Source organism: Trichoderma virens (assembly GCF_000170995.1).
Source record: "Trichoderma virens Gv29-8 chromosome Unknown TRIVIscaffold_5, whole genome shotgun sequence".
NCBI lineage: Eukaryota > Fungi > Ascomycota > Sordariomycetes > Hypocreales > Hypocreaceae > Trichoderma > Trichoderma virens.
This window is the reverse complement of record NW_014013744.1, coordinates 973,227-993,456: the sequence shown is the minus strand read 5'-3', so window position 1 is coordinate 993,456 and position 20,230 is coordinate 973,227. Positions and strand designations below refer to the sequence as shown.

The 20,230-nt window shown below is 51.1% G+C and overlaps 8 protein-coding genes across 8 annotated transcripts; 6 read left to right on the top strand and 2 right to left on the bottom strand.

Annotated features, from left to right (window-relative positions):
* Positions 1–687: 687 nt before the first annotated feature.
* On the top strand, positions 688–2,060 carry TRIVIDRAFT_74014 (uncharacterized protein; the record flags this gene model as incomplete). Its single annotated transcript, XM_014102280.1, has 4 exons — positions 688–928; positions 988–1,075; positions 1,142–1,275; positions 1,336–2,060. The coding sequence occupies 4 exons, from the start codon at positions 757–759 to the stop codon at positions 1,482–1,484; spliced, it is 543 nt and encodes a 180-aa protein (XP_013957755.1).
* Positions 2,061–2,304: 244 nt separating this feature from the next.
* On the top strand, positions 2,305–3,244 carry TRIVIDRAFT_119906 (uncharacterized protein; the record flags this gene model as incomplete). The annotated part of the gene is made up of 2 exons (XM_014102279.2): positions 2,305–2,666; positions 2,734–3,244. 2 exons carry the CDS (start codon positions 2,305–2,307, stop codon positions 3,242–3,244), a joined length of 873 nt encoding a protein of 290 aa, XP_013957754.1.
* A 338-nt stretch (positions 3,245–3,582) lies between these two features.
* TRIVIDRAFT_212560 (uncharacterized protein) lies at positions 3,583–5,664 on the bottom strand (the record flags this gene model as incomplete). Its single annotated transcript, XM_014102278.1, has 4 exons — positions 3,583–4,199; positions 4,267–4,968; positions 5,073–5,319; positions 5,567–5,664. The coding sequence occupies 4 exons, from the start codon at positions 5,662–5,664 to the stop codon at positions 3,843–3,845; spliced, it is 1,404 nt and encodes a 467-aa protein (XP_013957753.1).
* Positions 5,665–9,166: 3,502 nt separating this feature from the next.
* Positions 9,167–11,064, top strand: TRIVIDRAFT_79854 (uncharacterized protein; the record flags this gene model as incomplete). The annotated part of the gene is made up of 2 exons (XM_014102277.1): positions 9,167–9,548; positions 9,608–11,064. The coding sequence occupies 2 exons, from the start codon at positions 9,441–9,443 to the stop codon at positions 10,520–10,522; spliced, it is 1,023 nt and encodes a 340-aa protein (XP_013957752.1).
* A 420-nt stretch (positions 11,065–11,484) lies between these two features.
* TRIVIDRAFT_82412 (uncharacterized protein) lies at positions 11,485–13,282 on the top strand (the record flags this gene model as incomplete). The annotated part of the gene is made up of 4 exons (XM_014102276.1): positions 11,485–11,864; positions 11,956–12,116; positions 12,179–12,853; positions 12,928–13,282. The coding sequence occupies 4 exons, from the start codon at positions 11,804–11,806 to the stop codon at positions 13,129–13,131; spliced, it is 1,101 nt and encodes a 366-aa protein (XP_013957751.1).
* Positions 13,283–13,297: 15 nt separating this feature from the next.
* Positions 13,298–13,705, bottom strand: TRIVIDRAFT_37694 (uncharacterized protein; the record flags this gene model as incomplete). The annotated part of the gene is made up of 1 exon (XM_014102275.1): positions 13,298–13,705. One exon carries the CDS (start codon positions 13,703–13,705, stop codon positions 13,298–13,300), a length of 408 nt encoding a protein of 135 aa, XP_013957750.1.
* Positions 13,706–14,247: 542 nt separating this feature from the next.
* On the top strand, positions 14,248–16,368 carry TRIVIDRAFT_74022 (uncharacterized protein; the record flags this gene model as incomplete). The annotated part of the gene is made up of 4 exons (XM_014102274.1): positions 14,248–14,278; positions 14,508–14,860; positions 14,918–15,299; positions 15,364–16,368. 4 exons carry the CDS (start codon positions 14,248–14,250, stop codon positions 16,188–16,190), a joined length of 1,593 nt encoding a protein of 530 aa, XP_013957749.1.
* Positions 16,369–18,044: 1,676 nt separating this feature from the next.
* Positions 18,045–19,350, top strand: TRIVIDRAFT_64034 (uncharacterized protein; the record flags this gene model as incomplete). The annotated part of the gene is made up of 3 exons (XM_014102273.1): positions 18,045–18,098; positions 18,186–18,215; positions 18,520–19,350. The coding sequence occupies 3 exons, from the start codon at positions 18,045–18,047 to the stop codon at positions 19,348–19,350; spliced, it is 915 nt and encodes a 304-aa protein (XP_013957748.1).
* Between the last annotated feature and the right edge of the window lie 880 nt (positions 19,351–20,230).

Below are 20,230 nucleotides of genomic sequence, written 5' to 3'. Positions count from 1 at the left end.
ATGGGCGGATCCACGCCAGCCGGCACCTGAAGCGCGTGTCATAGCGCTGTTGGCGTGGGAAAAATGCCTGGACGGGGATAGATTGACCTAGCAACCAGGCTGCAACCCCACGGCAGAAGGTCTATTTACTTTGTACAAGTGCATGATTTCTACAGCATAGCGGATTAAATGGTGTAGTAAAAGCATTTTATCGAGTATATTATAAGCAAGAATTAATTTCGAATTTCTTCATGTATAACCACTACAACTTTTATTGGACCATTGGGGAAAAAATCATTGTTGAGTACATGTATCCTTACCAAGGTACCAAGCAACATCACCTAGATCGCGGGGGCGGGAAAGAAATGACGGAGATTGTGCATGTACTTTTGACTCAGACGCGCTTATGATGTGATTGAAAATTGTGATTGAAGCAATTTGACTACTATCTACAAGGAGATGCTTAGAGCGCAGTCGCATAGAATTAAACCTGCATTTCCATATGTACTGTAAATAGAAGACATGCATTCCATCTAGATTGCTTGCAGAGCTACTACCCGACTTTATCCGAACAATAGCCGCCACATCTCTTACCCAATTTAGCATCCATCACACCCCTGTCCATTTAGTACCGAAAGAAAAACCTTCAATGAACTTTGGCCATCAGATACCGCTAGCGAAAGAATTGAAGAAAAAACTAGAGCTACAGCGACGTCTCAACCACACATTCGGCTGTAATTAACCAACCATTTCATCAAAAAGAACAAGTCATTCGAAATGCCTAGCACACTTCAGAAGACACGCAAACATATTTCCAAGAAACGCAATGGAGAGGTAAACGCCCTGCATGAAAAGTCCAGAGACTCTCTGAGACTACACAAAGCCGGAGTAAGAGACCAGAGGCTGGAGAAACTTGCTGCGGCGAGGAACAAGAGAGAACAGCCCATCGGTATGCAACCTATGAATGAGATGTATGAATCCCTTGTTCATGCCTAACCAGTTACAAAGTGGAGCGTATCACATTTTTCCAAAAGAAAGTGAGAGAGCAGGGTGCTGAGCCGCTTGAAGTGTCTGCCATCCAGGCGCTTATTCACACGTACGTAATGATTGCCTCGTCTCTGTGTAAGAAGAATTAGAAGCTAATGGTGGATCTATGGGAAAGATATGTTCATCAGTACGATGAAGAGTACGAAGCTGTGAAAAAGACTCGCCGTGCTGGACGGCCCGCCAGTACCAAGGAAGATCTTTTGAAGATGAAGATCTCTGCGCTTGAGGAAGAGTACACCAAAGGATTCTGTAGGTTTCTTGAAATCATAGTTCCTGTTCAGGGGACTTCTTCAGCTTACAATGTTCCAGTGGTACCCGATATTATGTCGGCTGAGACGGTCAAGCTCTTGGATGCATGGGAGGGCTCCTGGGCGTATCTTGCAACTATCCCCTGGATCAAAGTCACGACTACCGGCAACGTTCGCAAAGCTGAGCTGCCCTCAAAAGCTATAAACTGAAAGAGTTTGCTCTCTTAAACTCTTCTCACATAAAGCATTCAGGGATTCACATACGGTGTTATACACATGCTCTCTGGTGGTAGCAAGCGGTTGCCTATGTTCAATCCACTTGTACCAAGGCACAGGAGTCTCTGTACATGAGTGGGTATTTACATATCAGGGCATTAATTCGAACAACAGCCCCTGAAACCCCCAGATTTCTTAGCTGCCCTAGTCATCTGGTGGTCACTTGAGCAGTATGGGTCATGATGTCGGAGCTGGTTGGCGTTGGAAAGGGCATTATGAATGCAGAGACGCCCATGCAGGCCGCAACATCTGTCCAAAAACTTCCCAATACTTACGAGAGCTGGCGCAAAGTTGGACAGCTTAACTGTACCAGAAAAGCCATTCCACCAGCTGCTTTCTACCCTTGTTTTTCTCACTCGCAGGGTGAGATGGATTTAGCTAGTAGGCTCGCCCACAGCAGCTGTATGCGCTCATAGAAACGGATGGATCGATTACACTACTTTGTTGTAATTGGTCTTAATAGAATAAACCAACGACCATTACCGGGTATGACATACTCATATCTGATGCATTCACTGCGCTCAATCTTTCTTCGTGCCTCATATGTTCAGCTTCATGGATTTATAGTGCTTGCATTCCAGTGAATTAGTCACGTGGGGCAACGCAGCAGCTGGCAGGTAGCTCCATGCCCGCCGAGTAGAAAAAAATCATGAAAAAAAACTGGCACTACTTCGTAGCTACCCACTGCATCATCCCTCACCAACCATCTTTACATCCAGACCTCAATCTCTTTTACCAAGCAAAAACAGCCAAAATGCTTTTCCTCAGAACAGTTGCGCGATCTGCCCCGCGAACCATCAGCCGTGCGGCCGGTGCTTCCCTGCGCTCATCCGCCATTGCCCGCTCCAGCCTTGCCAGAACCCCCGCCATCAAGCTGCTGCCCACCCGAGCTGCCGCCTTCTCAACCACCGTTCGCCGAAGCAAAGAGGACGATATCGAGGTTGATGAGGCTCTCTCTGCCAAGCTGGAGAGCGAGATCCAGATCGAGGAAGACATCAAGGCCAATGAGCAGCAGCCTGCCAGCATCAAGGACTTCCTCGACAACAGCCCTTTCGAGCTGATCGATACTCCCGGCCAGGAAGTCGTCAAGCTGACCCGTAGCTACGGCGAAGAGAAGTGAGTTCCCCAATTAGAGCCGACCAATATACCCTCTCCCTAGCAAATTGGCTAACGCTCTTCTCAGGATCACCATCAGCTTCTCCATTGCTGACATCACCAACTTCGACCCCTACTCCGAGGACATGTTCGAGGAGGACGAGCTCCCCGAGGAGTCCCTCCAGTCCGACAAGCAGCAGAACCCCGACGACAGCCTTGAGGGCGACGTCGATGAGGAGACTGGCGCACCCATCAATCTCTCCATCCTGATCGAGAAGCCCGGCAAGACCAACGGCGCCCTCAACATCGATGCTACCGCCCGCGATGGCGAAATCCAGGTCGACAACATGTTCTTCTACGAGGACGCCAAGGTGGCTCGCATCGATTCCCCCGAGGCCGCCCAGAAGCGCGCCGATGTCTACCCCGGACCTCCTTTCGGCAGCCTCGACGAGGACCTGCAGGTGCTGATGGAGCGCTTCCTCGAGGAGCGTGGCATCAACGAGACCCTGGCTGCCTTTGTCCCCGACTACGTCGATGCCAAGGAGCAGCAGGAGTACCTCCGATGGCTCAAGAACGTCCGAACTTTTGTTGACGCTTAAGTCAAGGAGGATGGAAGAAAAAAAATGAAAATGTATGAATTTAATATGGGTTGTCGGGTTACGGTCATGTCAAAAGGTGAAATGAAGGGAATGATTGTTTTGTGATTATAGAAAAAGCTGCTTTTTTTGGGAAATGTCCTCACTCATGTATTATAAACGGCCGACGCTGCCCCCCCTACGAATTGATATCAAGGCGGAAACACGCACACCGCACATTATAAATGACAGGGCCTCTGTACTTTATGCCAATCTATCATTGCCTCTTTGTTAAAATTTGTGATTTGCTTGCTATTATGGATGCCTCTAGATGGCGCTTTAAATCTCAATCTACACCTAAGCGAGGAAGCTATGTGTTTGATAAGGTAAGTAACAGCTATGTAACCGCAAGCCCAATGATAAAGGGAAGGTAGAAATAAACGGAAACTCTATGCCAAAATAAAGTAAAATCTGTGGTGTGCTGCGAACACAATCTATGCGTATAGGCCAATTCAACCCGCGTGGTATATGTATATGTCATCAAGCCAAATTCCTCATCCGTCCAAACATGTGTATTTGCCCTATCCAACCCTTAGCCTCTCTCTTTTGTTTCCCTTGCGCTCTATACAATGCCGTCGAGGCTCCACTCGCTCTTCTGGGCCCGCTCCAGAACTTGCTTTCCCTTCTCCGTGAGGTCCGGCTTGCCGCCGTTGCCGACGACGTGCTCGAAGAAGATGGGCTTCCAGGTCTCCTTGTTCTGCTCTCGCTTCCGAGCCTTTTCACGTTGTGCTTCCTCCAGGGCCACTTTGACTTCGGTTGCCTTGGAGAATTGCTTGGCGAGGATGGCGTCGGTGACGCCTGACCACAGGCGGAGCGATTCATTGGGAAGCATCTGCTCCTTCGGGGGGAGAAGCTTGGGAGCAACGTTCAACGGGACAATGTCAATGATGACGTGCTGTTCTTCAACGGGAACAGTTTTCTATAAGACGCATAGGGTCAGCATTCTCCACGTCAGTCAAGACGGATATCAAGGCAACAAAACATACCAAAGGTCTGGGGCCCAGCGTGAAGACAACCCTCTCCTTCCAGGGGCCACTCAGCCTGGCCAAGACGTCCTCATCTGGAACATCCTGGACTCGAGTCTTGTCATCGTTCTCAGGGTCATACTTGAAAATGACACCATCGATCTTGTTGGTTGTCCGGCCCAACCAACCTTCCTCAACGTAGTGGAGGATGGCCTTGATCTTGGTATCGGGGCATGTGATGTATGCCATCTCGCTCACGGATACACTCAAGGTTCCGCGGAAGAGACCGCCGAGGTGGGCAGCGGGATGCGTCAGCTGGTAGGTCTCGTTATTTCGCTTCTCCAGGGAGATGAAGATGCCCATGTTGTGCTCGCCAGGTAGAACTTTGACAGATGTGCCAGTGAACTTGGCGGTGATCTGATCAAAACCTCTAGCAGTGATGCCCTTTTCGGGACAGGTGACATGGAAGGCGCTGACTGGGGGGTGATGTGATGTTTGCTCAGTGAGGTATGAAATGCGGAGCAGCGGGCCAGCCTCATTCGAAGGCGTGCCATGCTGAGGGACCGTCAAGGACACTGAAGAGGAGTTCTTCTCGCTCCTAGCAGCCGCCTTCAGGTTGGCAGCTGCTCCCTTGATGGAACTTGAGCTCGACCCTGGGGCAGTCGGGGTCTGGAGGTCGAGGGTGTTTATCCTGGGGGCGTTATCTTCTGTCTCCCAGTTGCACTGTAGCAAGTCCAAATGTCAGCGTTATTCTTCCCCCCTCGCATTATCGATAGTCAAAAGTCCGACACTGTTATCCAGTTTTGGGTGGCGGTGCTGGGGCTCACCCTGAAGAACTCGCCGAGACACGAGTTATACGGCTTGCAAGGCTTTCCCTTTGCATATTTGAGATCCTTTGTAAGCCAGAAGCGAATCACTTCGAGCATTCGATCGAGGGGCTCATCGGATGTGCCGATGGCGACGAACGCGTTGGGTGCATCGAGGTAGGTCCAGTACTCGAGATTTGGGGTTGGCTCCAGGAGTTGGGAGGGGAGGGAGAATCGCACGGAGGCGAGGTCGGTGACTCCGATGAATCTACACTCGCAAAATCGCCCATTAGCATGTCTCCCACATCAAGTTTGTTGCATGCATCCGACAAGAACCAATTTGCACGGCTGGTCGAGTTATTCCATCGAAAGCGACGCTCTCGTTCGAAACTCGTATGCCCCACTACGCCTTACCGCCGGTTTCGCCTCTTGGTGTAAGAGCATTGTGGCGGCACGAAGAGAGCAACTGCAGCGCAAATTGCATCAAGCAGAGTGATGGAGAGGGTCTCTCTTACTTCCTCAAGATGCCCAAGAAGGTGCGCAACTTGGATCCCTCATTATGAGGTTCGTCGGGCGTCGCAACGGCTGGCGGTGATGGCGGTGATGACGACATGGTAGGCGTAAAACAGCAGCCAAGGCGTGGGTTTCAAAGAGCCGCTGCAAGGAGAGGGGCCTGGCTAATCGATATGCGCCGCCGCTGCCACGTAAGAGCAAGAAGCCGCAGAGGTTGCAAACGGTGAAGAGAGGAACGGTTGAGTCCAGAGAGGCTCAATAAAGAAGAGTCGATGCCTCTGCCGCCAGGAATCGCGGGCCTGGTGCAAAGCAGGTGAGGGTGAGAAAGTGGAAATGGGGATCACTTTTGCATGCCACGCCCCAGCAAAGAAAAGTCTGGAGCCGTCCGCTGGCGTGGCGTTTCAGAGGGACCAAGAGGGGGCCACAGTGGAATCAGAGGGCCGAGTTACTGGCTTGGGGCCAGGGACAGGGATTCCCAGCGCAGCGGCAACCACTAAAGCGCCGCCAAGCCGCATGCGCTTCAGTGCCGGTGGAAGAAATCTAGAGATGGATTGGATACAGCAGATGCGATGTGATACACGGCGATGCAGTGCAGTATACAGCTTCAAGTGCCCTCTGGTCTGTCAGTTTGTTGTGCTGGGCGGAGGGCGAAGCGGCCAAGATCTCGGGCTACCTCTCTTTCTCCTCTCTCTCTCTCTCTCTCCCCTTTATCCCTATATTGCCCGCCAAATCTTGTTCCAAATCAGCCACTCCCCGGCCGCTCGCTAGATACCTGAGATTGCCAGCTAATAATTCGTAGGCCCTGCGTGCTGCCAAGGCGGAAGATGCGATGGGCCAATCATCAACCCACATGGTCAAGGCTCTGGCTGGCGATAGCACTGCAGAGGCGCAACACGCAAGAGAACAGGCCGCGGGCTGGACCCCGTGCATCTCCCGAGTGGCCACATGCGTGCCACTGGCGGCTTCTGTGAATAATCAGGCGGCTTTTCGTGATGGCTGATAAGCGTGCATGCGCAATTGGGGGCGAGGAGGTGGCATTCAACTTTTTTCTTGCAGGCATCCCAACAACTAGTCTAGTGCATGGCAGCGTATTATGGCTTACTATGTACATGTACAAGTATGGAGTACAGGCCATATGGATACGATGCAACAGAACTGATATGCGGTGATTGTTTGCAGCTGTTATGCAAGGGCTATTATGGAGTATTCGGAGGAAAGGCAGAGGGAGAGTTGGGATGATTCACTGCCAGTTTTGTCGGAGGTGTGATGTTGGCCGTCATTGTCTGACCCTCCCCATAGGTACCCGCACCTACCTACTTACCTTCTCATAGCAGGCATTTGCTTTCTGTCCTTGATGGTTAGCTGTACTCACAATCAAAATCGATTGTTCACTTCAAAGATGATGCTGAATGTTGTTTTAAGCATAGGCATAGAGTTCAGAAGACAAATGGTGGTGGCTACCGTTGGCATTTTGTCTTTGCACAATGCATTTGTAAGGTACAGGGTAGGTGGCTCAACCTCGACTCTATGCCACTCGACGCCATTCACGGATGGTGTCGTACGAAATGGGCTTGAAGGCGAAGAAAGCTATTTCGAGACGGCTACCTACGGGTTGCAGCGGACGAGGCCAGCAGAAGTGGCATATGCTAGGCCTTGCCACTGACAGAGAGAACGATTGCGCTGAAGACGCGCGTCGAGTCCCTCCGGTAACGATTGAGGGGAAAGATGTTTCAATAGCATAGGTAACTCAAATACACGTATCCCTGGATAAAGAGATACTATTTCGATTGCAGCAATTAGTATTACCTTGGCATGTATATAGAGAAATTGCATAACTGGCTGCAATAGAGGGTCCTCGGAAAGACACCAGATCTGCCGGCGATGATTGGTCGAGAGTCAGGGTGCCAATGCTTCTGTCCGCCAGCCTCGCTGTAATTTGCCTGCCATTTGATGTCATGGTGCTCCAACTAAAATCTACGGCTCAGCCGTCTTTAGCTGACAGGAGGTGGTAAATAGATTACCCATAGCTGTCATGAAAACCGATCATGGATCTGTACTGTACCGTTTTGGCAGAACCGTGAATCGTCTCTTTTGTTGATGAGCTTCCTTAGAAACCCATGCAGCAGACTTTTGTAAAGCAATCTACCCCATGAACGCCCCCGCGGCTTTGATTGGTCGACTTCGTTGGAAGCGTACGCATATGGAACTGTTTAACATGCAGGTACTGCAGTTAGACATCTGGTACCTATTTCGCGCCGTATGCTGGGGCAACTGAAGGAAGCTGTCGGCAAGTAGAGGCACATGAGATGTTGCTACATGCGGGCAAAGAAACTCTCGCCGTAGTAGCCGATCCTTTGCTTACGAAGGCTGTAACATGGTTCAAGCCCTGGTATAATAGCGTCGATGGGCGAACAAAACGTGGTCAACCGCCCATCTACAGTAATTTGCCATCCACTAATTGCCATGTGTCTATACAGCGACAGAGCAGGCGGCGCACCATCTGCTCCGAAAGACGCCATCCTCCTTCGCCGCGTGAACATAATATCGACCCGGCTCCTCGGGATGTGGCTTCTGGAAGGAGCTCGACAAAGCCGGACGAAGGATTCGCAAACATAATCCAGCTTTCGAGTCTGGAGGCTGTCTGACGCAAGTTGACTGTCATGCGGAGCCATCAAACCAGGCCTAGCGCACGGATAGCAGGCAGGGGGAGGTTTGCCAAATCCTGCAGTATCAGAGTGCAGATCAATTGGCGGGCTTGTTAAGACGTCCTTGTACTCTCAAGTACCGGCATCTTGTGGTTCCACGCCGACGGGGGCGGAGCAGAAGCTCCGTTGTGCTTTGAATGTTGGAATACCAGCGACGGCCTTTTGTTTTGCCTGCTCGCGATCGTTCGTTGGACAATGTGAAATCAGGATCATGTGGCGTTGCCTGCCTAGACAGAAGCCGTTTCGTAGGATAAGGAGTGATGAACAGCGTGAATGACAATTGAGGGCTTAGGCGTGTTAATACATAGGTATCTTTAGGATGACTAAGGGACTGCAGAGGCGGGAGATGTCAATGCCGTTGCTTTCGAGACGTCCAATTTTTTTTTTTTTTTTTTTAATTTTTTTTTTAATTGAACGATGCTGCAGTAGAAGATACTAGAATACGAGTTTACGAGTTTACGTGTTCACTTCATACATTCGGCCAGACTTTGCTGGTTAATTGGGGAAAATCAAATGAGGCTTGAGCACATGCCGGCATTACTAACGTCTACATTGTTGGAGGCATGTAAGAGGTGCGGCCTCTAGGTACCTCAGCGGTACTTCCTCATGCGCCACAGGCCTAACTGCTCCGCATCGAGATCGCGATCTCCCGACCAGAATCCGATGGGTTCAAAAGTTACAGATCGAGGCGCAAGCCGCTAGCCCAACCATGCATTTTCGAATCGGTGGGCTTCTGGCTGGAGCAGCTACCAGAGGGAGATGGATCGTCTGAGGGGGAAGAATAAAAGCTCCAAGCTTGCCTGCCCACCCTTCTCCCCCTTCTTTGCTGTATCACCGAAGCTCTGTTATATCCAAGGATATTTCTTAGTCTTCACTACTTATTTCGATACTGATACGCTACTACGAAGTACCCATATCGTCAATAATTACGGCACACGCTACATTGTCCCACCTCCATCTCTACAACTCCCTAGCACTTGCTACTACAACGAAGACCTAGTACACCGCCAAGGAGACTGTCGTCTCATCAGTCCACACAGTTACCAACATATTCCAATTTCGACATAGAACTCTATAAACGGTCGTCAATCCGTTAGACTGCTAACCCCCACGGGGGATCTCAGCTGCAGTTCATTCGATCGAAGCCTTTGACGTCATTATTGGAAGAAGTATGGACGAGCAATTGGACACCGGAGTTCTCATCGATTACTCTCCCAAGAAGACACATGGCAAGCCTAAACAAAAACAGCAGACAGAGCGGCGCAAATCCACTTCTCAGGTAAGCCTTATCACCACCAATAGATTTAGCTGTATGCCAAATATGCTAAATGTTTACAGTCGGAGCGAACTCATGATGAGAACACGGAGCGGGCGTATATAGCTGCCTCACGGCGCGGTGACCGAGATATAGAGGCACGGATCAAATCTGCCCTACAGGCCAGTAAAATACACAAGAAGCGGACAGGGAAAGCTCTCCGAATTACCCGTGAGATTGTTCTCAATGAGGCTATGTATGAAGAAGAGGATACAGAGCTGGAGCGGTTCAGAGAATGGAGCCTCCGCTTGCCAACGGGCTCTTTGCAGGGCGGCCAGGGCAAAGAAGTATGCCACCTCATAGATTCATCTCTCGAAAGGTGGCGGGGGAACGATATCAACCAGGCGTTTGAGCAATACTTTCCTAATTACAAGCAAGCAGCAGCCCAACCAATCGGTTCTCAATGGTATCAGCGACAGGCTCCGTTGCAGCCACTACCCCAGCAGACTTCTCCGATACAGTCTCCCGAGATGCTACAAATTTCCGGGATGCAAGTGCAGATTCCTCTTTCTGGAATGTCTACGCATGGGATGCAACAGACTCCGTGGATGGGACAGTCTCCCGAGATGCAGATGCAGTCTCCTGTTGGGATGGGAATGATTTCACCGGCCCAAGTCCAGTCTCCTATGATGCAGATGGGACAGGTTCCTGATTTGAGACACGCTTCTCCGACACAGCAAGATTTTGATCTGTGTTCTCAATTCGTGGATTCAGGCATCAACACCCCCTCAGCTGAGATACTGAGTGGCCTCCGCGAGTTCACACGCCTCACCCCCGAGGACGACAGGTTATCCTCTGAATCATCTACTCCCCCCGAGCTCAGTAATCTCAACCACGCTCAGATGCCTACTCCGTTATCCACATGCTCCACCTGTACCTGCAATCCGGCCCAGAAATATACTTGTGACAATTGTAGGCCGTTTGTGTGGTTTGCATAACGACCTTGTTACAAGTGATGACATTCCGGATTTGTTTCTGCTTTCCATGTTTCTATGTTCTGAAAAAGGAGCAATGCCAGCGTTATTCATTCCTGTGATGTGGCAGCAGCAGTCTTTGTTCTCTTCTCTCACTGGACATGTCATGACAGGCTTCGTTATTAGAAAGCATATTTTCAGTTCATTTCTATATACCTATTTTTTCTTTTTCGTTTTCGTTTCTCATTTCCATGCTCCTACTGACAGGGCAATGGAGATTTTGTTCGTTATTTATGCGGCAATCGCTGGCATGGAATGGGATACAAGCTTTGAACTCCACTCTCGATGGTCGCATTTGTAAAGGGGGAGGGGATCGTGTCCCTCCTCTTTCTCTTTGATGGATGGTTTTATTTTCTCCTAAGTTTCCTTTTCTAATTTTCAAATGGTCAATTAGAAGGATACCTAGTCACAGGAGCTGGAGTTTTGGCAATCGGTCTAATGATGTTTGATACCTTCTATCACAAAGTCCAAAAAAAAAATGAATAAAAACAAGCAATTGGTCAATCAAAAAAAATCGGGAGTTACACGAGCTGTGGTGTATTTCTCCCCCTGTGCAAGATGAATAAACTACGTGCAGCCCGCAAACTTTGCTGCAAACCAAAACCAGGCCTCGTGATTGATCAATGCATACACTAACAAATGTAGCACAGCATCTCCCAAACAATTGAATCAATCCAAAAGGGCTCTAGATTCCCCCAAGCCTCACTGTAAATGACGTCTCTAGCTTCCCACTAGCAACTGAGCTGGCAGCATCAGATCCCCTGACCAGCTCTTGTCGCCCCTCTTTTCCCTTTCCAGAGCAATATTTCCATAAAGGTACGTGGGGTCATTCATATGACGCTCACTTCTTCATTCTTGTATTTTCCTGCTCCAGCTCCTGCAGCTCCCCAACTTTTGCCTCTCCTCCTCTTCCTCCTCAGCTTCTGCCCAGAATCGCATCATCCCGATCTCAGAATCACGCGATTGCCCGGCCTGTGTGCATCCAGAGTCGTGCAGCTCCGTGCAAATTGACTTGCCTCGTTCGATCGCGTGTTGCGTTGCAGGGAAAGACCACCTGACAGGGCTGGTGTAAGAGGCACAAAGAAGCTGCCTTGGAGGCTGAAGCTAAACGCGGACAGCTTGCCCAGGCAGCATCAACGCATAAATACCCAGACGCTTTTCCAGACACTTTTCCAATTCCTTTTTTACTCCCAAGGCTCCATTCTCTACCCATCGTCTAGTTGCGTTACAGCATTGCATATCACGATGGCTTCCACCACGGATCCCAAGGAAAAGTTCTATCGTCACTTTCGTGACAGCGTTGAAGGTGGGCTGCTGCTTCTGGCTTACTTCGGGCTTATATGGCACCCATTCATCACAGCATGATTGCTAACTGCTCTATTTTCCTAATTTCGCAGTTCTTCAGGATCAGATTGGTCAATTGAATCATCTATCTTCGATTGGAGGCGAGCGACAAGAGGCTACAGATCACATCCTGGCTGGCATCAGCAAGCTGCAGAATGAAGTTGCCGATGCCGCCGAATTCACCCCCGCATACGACCGACGCCAGTACTCAGATGTCTGTCACCCTCCATAACTCTGTGTTGAGAGAAGCCAGACTGATCGCGAATCATGTTACAGGCAATCAAAGGCCTCCAAGATAAGCTCAACGAGACGCTTGCCAAAGTAGCACCAAAGTCACGCTTCCAGTTTAGGCGCACCGGAACCGACCATGTTGACATGGGAGCACCAGAAAATGACCCGCGATTGAACCCGGGCAGCTTATCCCGACGCCCACACAGCCCAAAGAGTGCACCGGGAGCAGCGAGAAGCATAGCAGAGGAGGCCCAGGATACCGTGGGCGATCTGCCCTCCAAGGGCAAAGATTACAACGAAGAGTTAGCCAAGTCAGATCCCTCATCTATCCGAAAACCCAGCTTCTCTGCAGCTCAGAGCATTGGCATCTCTGACCAGACCGGCCTTCACATTATCCTTCCATCTTCGGCCTCGCGAGCCACTGCAGCAGGCTGGCTGCGGGATCTGAAGGATTGTGTTATTGACCTTTCAATACCCACAGCCCAAGGAGCGCCATTCCCTGGTCTTATTCTCAAGAATATCGACAGGTGTCTTATTGTGGCCGGCAGGGTGAATGGACCCATACACATCAACGATGTGTCCAATAGCACTCTGGTCGTTATAGCGCGGCAGGTCCGAATTCATGACTGCAAAAACGTCAATATTTATTTGCACTGCGCTAGCCACCCTATTATCGAAGACTGCTCGGGCATGCGCTTTGCCCCTCTTCCTTCGTGTTATGTATGCGCCAATCCCATTTTGCGGTTTTGTTTTTGTATAATACCGGAAGATGCTAACTGTGTTTGTGTGTACAGCTGACCGAGGCCGATAAATCGACAGAGAATCAGTGGGATCAGGTTGATGATTTCAAATGGTTGAAAACAACTCAGAGTCCGAACTGGACCACTCTATCTGAAGCTCAGAGGCTTGACGATGAGGTGTGGACGAAGATTGTGCCGGGCCAGCCAGGCGTCAGTGTCGAAGAAATACTGACCAAGGTTGGAATTCCGCCAAAATAAGCTGACTGATTGGGGAAGTAGACGCGGGCTGTTGCATTATCGAGCATCGCATAGGTAGTTAAAAATAGCTAATAGGTAGCCTCTCGGGGGAAAATATCGAGATATATGGTTAACGTTGATTTGGGCTCGAGAGAAATTCGAGTGCCTGCGCAAGTCTCTTCTTTCTTCATAGTTCCATCTTGTCCCCGCTGGCGTATGCATCTTTGCTAAACTGCACGCCACTCTCGCGAAGCTTTTCTAACAAAGCGCGCTGCATCTCAATTCGCGTCTCGAGTTCCTTGATTTCGGCCCTTTGTTCTTCGATGGAGCGATCCATGTCTGGCAACGCCCGAACCTGTGCCCTGGCGTGCTGCAACTTGTGCTTGAGCTTGTCAGTAGCACCGGGAACGTCCTTAAAAGAGAGCTGCTGGCCGCTGCTGCTTGGCCCGCCAGGAGTAGCTCCTGTCGTGAGGCCAGTGGAGGATTGGAGTCCAGCGCGGACCTTTGCAAGGACAATGGACAGCTCGGATAGCGAGTCGAGATCGTCCGGGGACAGCGTGGAAGGTAGGGCGAGTGCTGGGAGCTCTGAAGCCATGGTAACGTGTTGGATTCAGGATGTCAAGTGATTGAGGTAACAGAATACGGGCAGGGAGGGTATGGGAAAGGCGCCAAGTCGACCGATAAGGTTCAAAGCGTATGATCAATAGCGATGGATAATAGCACGACTACGGATCGCAGCTGCGCATGGCATGCCCTGATTGATTGGTTCACGGGGAATTTTGTCGAGCAAGGCGTTGACGGGGTTATTGAGGGGAGTTTGGCAGAGATTGGACGCAAGCTTAGTGGCCAGGGCGAAAAACGGCCCGATGCACGGAGGGCTCTTTAGCGCAGCCGCTGCGCTAATCCGCTAATCCGCTACAGTAACACCGCCTGCGCTCGTCCAACGTATCGAGAGATAATGGATGACATCGGCAGCCTATCGCCATCAACCCCACCATCCAATCCTTAGTCCAGGTGGTATGTTTCTTGTTTTGCAGTGGGAAAAAAGCTTCATCTCCCCATCAAATCACGCACCTACCGTCCTCTTCCTCCTTACACTCTCTTTGCCGCGCCAAATCTGCCATTGAGCCTCTCACCATGTCCAAGACAGAGCAAAAGGCCTGCCTCAGTACGTCTGCCTCTCCTTCTCCTCATCCTCAGCCTCAGCCATTGCCCCGCCATGCCTCTCCCGCCCCTCAACCAATTCCGCGTCCCGACCTGCGCCGCGTCAAATCGGCGCCGGCCACGGTCGACATTGGCTCTTCGCCCAAGCGGCCGGACTATGTCCTTGCCTGCTGCTTTGTCCTGGTGTATCTTGAGCTTGGGTGGCTAATTCTACTGCTGTTGCGCTCTTACAGTCGTCATTGATGGCTGGGGCATCCCCTCCGACGAAAGCCCCAAGGATGGCGATGCCATTGCGGCCGCCGAGACGCCCGTTATGGACGAGCTTTCCAAGAGCGAGACTGGATTCACCGAGCTCGATGCCTCATCGCTGGCGGTGGGACTGCCTGAGGGCTTGATGGGCAACTCCGAGGTCGGCCACTTGAACATCGGCGCTGGACGTGTTGTCTGGCAGGACGTCGTCCGCATCGACCAGTCCATCAAGAAGGATGAGTTCAGCGACAACGAGACCCTCAAGAAGACGCTTGAGAGTGCAGCAAGCGGCAATGGCCGTCTGCACCTCTGCGGCCTGGTTTCTCACGGTGGTGTGGTAGGTAGCATCTTTGGAGAAGAGGCCCCGTCTTGAAATTTATTGACACCCGTACAGCACTCCAAGCAGACGCATCTGTATGCCATCCTCAAGGCTGCCAAGAAGTACAAGGTCCCCAAGGTCTTCATCCACTTCTTCGGCGACGGCCGTGATACCGACCCCAAGTCTGGTGGCGGTTACATGCAAGAGCTGGTCGACTTCATCAAGGAGCTCGGCCTGGGCCAGATTGCCACCGTTGTCGGCCGATACTATGCCATGGACCGTGATAAGCGATGGGAGCGTGTCGAGGTTGCTCTCAAGGGCCTTGTTCTGGGCGAGGGCGAGGCTACTGAGGACCCCGTTGCTACTGTCAAGGCTCGATATGAGCTCGAAGGCAAGGAGAACCGAGATGAGTTCTTCACTCCCATCATTGTTGGTGGTGATGAGGGCCGTATTAAGGGTAGGTTTACTGAGAATTATCATTCGACCAGTTGGAGATTCAGAGCTAACACTCTATGAACTAGATGACGACACCGTCTTCTTCTTCAACTACCGATCTGATCGCGCTCGACAAATCACCCAGGTGCTTGGTGATGTCGACCGATCTGTTTTGCCCGACTTCCCTTACCCTAAGATCAGCAAGCTTGTTACCATGACCCGATACAAGACTGACTACCCCTTCGATGTCGCCTTTGAGCCCCAGAAGATGGACAACGTCCTGGCCGAGTGGCTTGGAAAGCAAAACGTGGAGCAGGTTCACGTCGCTGAGACTGAAAAATACGCCCACGTTACCTTCTTCTTCAACGGCGGTGTTGAAAAGGTCTTCCCTCTCGAGACTCGTGACCAGGACCAGGACCTTGTTCCTTCCAACAAGTCGGTTGCGACCTACGATCAGGCCCCCGAGATGTCTGCGGACGGAGTGGCCGACCAGGTTGTCAAGCGTCTGGCGGAGCAGAAATTCCCCTTTGTCATGAACAACTTTGCTCCTCCTGACATGGTGGGCCACACTGGTGTCTACGAGGCTGCCATTGTTGGCTGTGCCGCCACCGACAAGGCTATTGGAAAGATCCTGGACGCCTGCAAGAAGGAGGGTTACATCCTGTTCATCACTGCCGATCACGGCAATGCCGAGGAGATGAAATTCCCCGATGGAAAGCCCAAGACCAGCCACACCACCAACAAGGTGCCGTTCATCATGGCCAATGCTCCCGAAGGATGGAGCCTCAAGAAGCAGGGCGGTGTCCTTGGTGATGTTGCCCCTACCATTTTGGCTGCCATGGGATTGCCTCAGCCTGAGGAGATGACTGGAGAGTCCCTTCTTGCGAAGGACCTTAAGAGGAGTGCTGAGTAAAGGGGCTGCTATACCAAAACGAGCGGATAAGAGGAAAAACAATACAGATACAGAGACTACAGAGACTACGTGGGCATGATTAAGGGAGCAAGGTATAAATAGATTAAAGACAGGCAAGGTATGAAAGTTGCATAGTTAAGATAGAAACAGAAATAAGAAAACATGGATATCACTACAGTACATTACGATCAAGATCTGCGTATGGTGGGTAAGGTTACAGGGGTTGCTTTACATCAGCACCACACGCTCACCTTTCTATGGTTGTATGGATATTACTGTGGCAAGGTGATGGCCTCTCTGTTCCTGGATAAGTCAACCTAATCCAACCAAGTGGTATGTGCGATACTGCTTCTGGCATTGGAGAGGGCTTCACCTCCCTAGTCAGGAGCATTAGCTCCGGTGGGCGTGGTGTGATATCACGGCGCTATTTGGGGGACCCTGCAGCTGGGCTTCGGCTGTTAAAGAATAGAACTTTTGGGAGTGAATGGCGAGATGGGAATAGCTTCCCCACTGGCCTGAGTGGGAAAAAAAATTTACCAAATTGGAAAAAGGACTGTTTGTTACATTGATCTCTCTTTGGAAAAGGACAGCTTGTTTCGTTGATCTCTCTTCTCTTGCATTGGTATGCTACTGTATATATCTTGTAGTCCTTATGCTAGGATGGTCAACATGGGGCAGAGTTGCTTTGTCTCTTGTGAAGATGCCCATTGGCAGAATGACGCTGTTTGTACTCTGTAGTCATTATTGGAGTCTACTTAAGCTTTTCAAGGCACAAGTATCGATGCTAAGTTCTGCATTTGGACTAGGATAGGCCATTGTAAAACCCTGCAGATCGATCAGCAAGCAGGGTCGTGCAGACTTCTACAGCCCAGAGCTAGTGGCAACTTGGCAGCGGCAACAACAAGGAGAAGTCGCCTCCTCCCGTCAGCCCTGTTATTGCAAGCTTCCTAGCAGACCATTAAGATGAGATCCGACGAATCGGCAATCTCCTATTAGCGAAGAAGTAGCCGAGTATAGGGCCCTGCGAAAAAGGTGACGGTTGTTTTCTATTTGCACGCCCGCGATATTGTAAGACGGAGGATGCACATAGGCAAGTTCCAGATTTGGTTGTTGGCTCCAAAGCGGTCCCCCGATCTGAGCTAGTGGTGCAGCTCGTCGAGATCGAGGTGGCTTCGGCCTGGGGTGTGCATTGAGAAAAAAAAAAGGCCGTGACAAGGCGTACTGAGGCCGTGATACCGCGTGTGAATCGTTGTTGGGCGGCGTATAAAACGGTTGGGAGTAAGAAGAGTATTAGTGATAGGTCCTCAACGTTTGATACTACGAGATGTATAATAACGGTGGAATCAAGATAGAATCAGCATTTGATTGATAACAAAGGGGGGATGGAAGAAACATTAACTGATGCAAATGCTTGTAGAAGCTGCCTGTATCAATAAACAACTTTGGATCTCGAAGACGGAGGTGTTTGTTTGCCATTAAAAAATGAAGAAAATAAGAGGACGTCGGCTCTCTCTTTTTTTGTGATATCGCTCTATTGTTCATATTGTGCCCCTTCGAAGGCATCACGACCGTTGGAAACGCAGTCCCGCACCAAGCAGTGTCTTCCGAGCCGGCGCCTAGAAAGGCCAATCTGTATTAAGTGGGACCGGCTCTCGGCGATTTTACCACGTGACTAGCCAGTTCGCCAGTGCACATCCGGCCATGGAACCGGCTAGAGGGTCGACAGCAAGAGGCGAATGCGCAGACGTCATTGTGTCCATAAAGTTGGAGGAAACTGGCTGTAGACAGGGAATCGGTGGAGTTTTGGAAGTGTGAGGAACGAGGCCGATCCATGCCATTGCGGGGAAGCTCAGCATGCATCCTAGCGTCAATGGCAAATCGTCGGCTGAGCGTCTCCGTGCAAAGGATGTGCGTCTCTATCGTCTCTATTCAGGACATTCGTACCTTTGAATGCGTACGAGTACGAAGTAATCGGAGTAGCTACTACTCGTGTAGACCGTGTGGAAGCTGGTCATCGTGAGAAAAGTAAGACGCATGACTCGCCGATGGAAGCTATTAATTCTCATACCATGCAGCCGCAAAGGTATAATTCCATCACAGCGGTACTGGAGCCAAGGCGAAGGAAGCCAAAGTGCTCGTACTGTACTAGATTGTTTCTAGCATAGAGGGCCACACACACACACAAACACACCAGGCACACCAGCCCGCTCGCCTCTCACACCTCGCCGTTGCGAGACGGGCCCGTCTAGACCCATCGACAATCCTTGCATGCAAGCCGTTCTGGACTACCTAGTTGTCTGAGGGACGTCATAATTGCGCCACTTTGTAGCCCCAAGGGCTGGCCCCTGATCGAGATGCTGATTGCTTGACTCAAGGATGCCAATGGCGGAAGAGGGATGCGCATCTCATTGGATCCCATGCTCAGGCTGACGACGGCTTCGGCATCCTGGGTGCTCTGGACCACATGACAGGTATACGGAGGTGCTTTAACGCACATCGGGAGGTGGCCTCGAAATCAAAGGTTGGTGTGTGTGAATCAACACAACGGAGAGCTGGGAGCAGAGAAGTCGTACAGGCACAGCCAGCGTCTCGGATCAAGTTAGTTCCGCGGGCTGACCCCGGCCTTCTGTTTGGTCGATGCCAGCCAAAAACCAAGATCTACACCCTCCAAACCTTGCGACCTGCGTCCCCGCAAGCAAATGGTTGGCTAGGCCCTCAGGTGGAGATGGCGGCCAAGGAACTTCGCACGCTGCCGAGCAGGGATCATGCGGGCACAAGGCCAGCGCGGTCGAAGCGAGGAGAGTCTTGGCAACTACGAGTAAGGTACTCGTCCAGCCCCAGAGCATCTCTTGACCTGACTTTGCTGACGCAAATAGTGTACATGAGCTTGACGCTGGACGGGAGCCCGCTGTTCTGGAACCGAGCAAACTGCAAATACTACACTGTACTCCGTACTGGGCACCAAGTTGACGGCTCTGGCGCTTGTCAATGCTTGATCTCTCTCCCTGGCACCGATGACAAGCCCGCCGCCACGCTCGTATTAGCGCTGCTTGGATCCAAAGTGGCCCGTCAAAGCGTTGCCAGACGGGGCTGTAGCACATTGCTGCTCCGCCCAGTATCTGGGGGACAGTACATATCTGATGATGGCTTCAACCGGTAGGGCAGAAGCGAGTGCTTGTGCAGATAATAAGCTGACTGACAGGTGTGTCAAACTATACAGCAGCGGCAGCAGGACTGACTACTAAGTGCTGTACTTATCTCCTGCAAGGCCTCATGCTAGGGATTAATGACAACTCTCAGATGCCCTCGGCTGAGCCCTCCCTTCGCCAGAGTGACAAGAGAGGCTTGTGGATACACAAACCACATGCCGTCCACCTGCTACTGTCCGATTTGCCCACACTTCCGCACCGTGTGCTTCGACCTCGTACATACCTGGACGAGCATCTGATGGGAGCTTCTCGCTAACAACACCCCTCCGGAGTGAGACACGGCCTCACTAGCTCCCAAACAAGACCCTGATTTCCATAGTTTGCGTTGATGCTTCTGCGATTGCCCCGATCGCAGCACCTTGCTTCCTCACCTGCCAATCGAAGCCTCACGGCGCCATCAGCCTGGGGTTTGCCCACAAGAGTGGCTGCGGCGAAAGCACAGGTTTGCCACGCAACATTTTGGCGATAGACTCACCATTGACAGAAAAACTCCTCTCCATTTCAACTTTGCCTATTCTGTAAAGTGCATCATTTTCTTCCACTACCCGTGAGGCGCCAACAGACCATCCGGCATAAGGCTGGCATTCGGGGCCATCGCGCGTCCCTCATATGTATCTGCATACATCGTCAAGCCCTCCAAAAATTTTGGTCAAAAATTTCCCTCCCCTACCCAGCTACCACGCACACGCCCCTCCTTTTTTTTCCTTTACCTTCTACGACGAATTCAGACCAGCCTCACCACGGCGATCAACCCCAAATCATACTTGTACCTCACCTAGCCCCATCAATATCCCAGGGTGCCGTTCTCGAGGACGAGCTTCCTTCAACCCC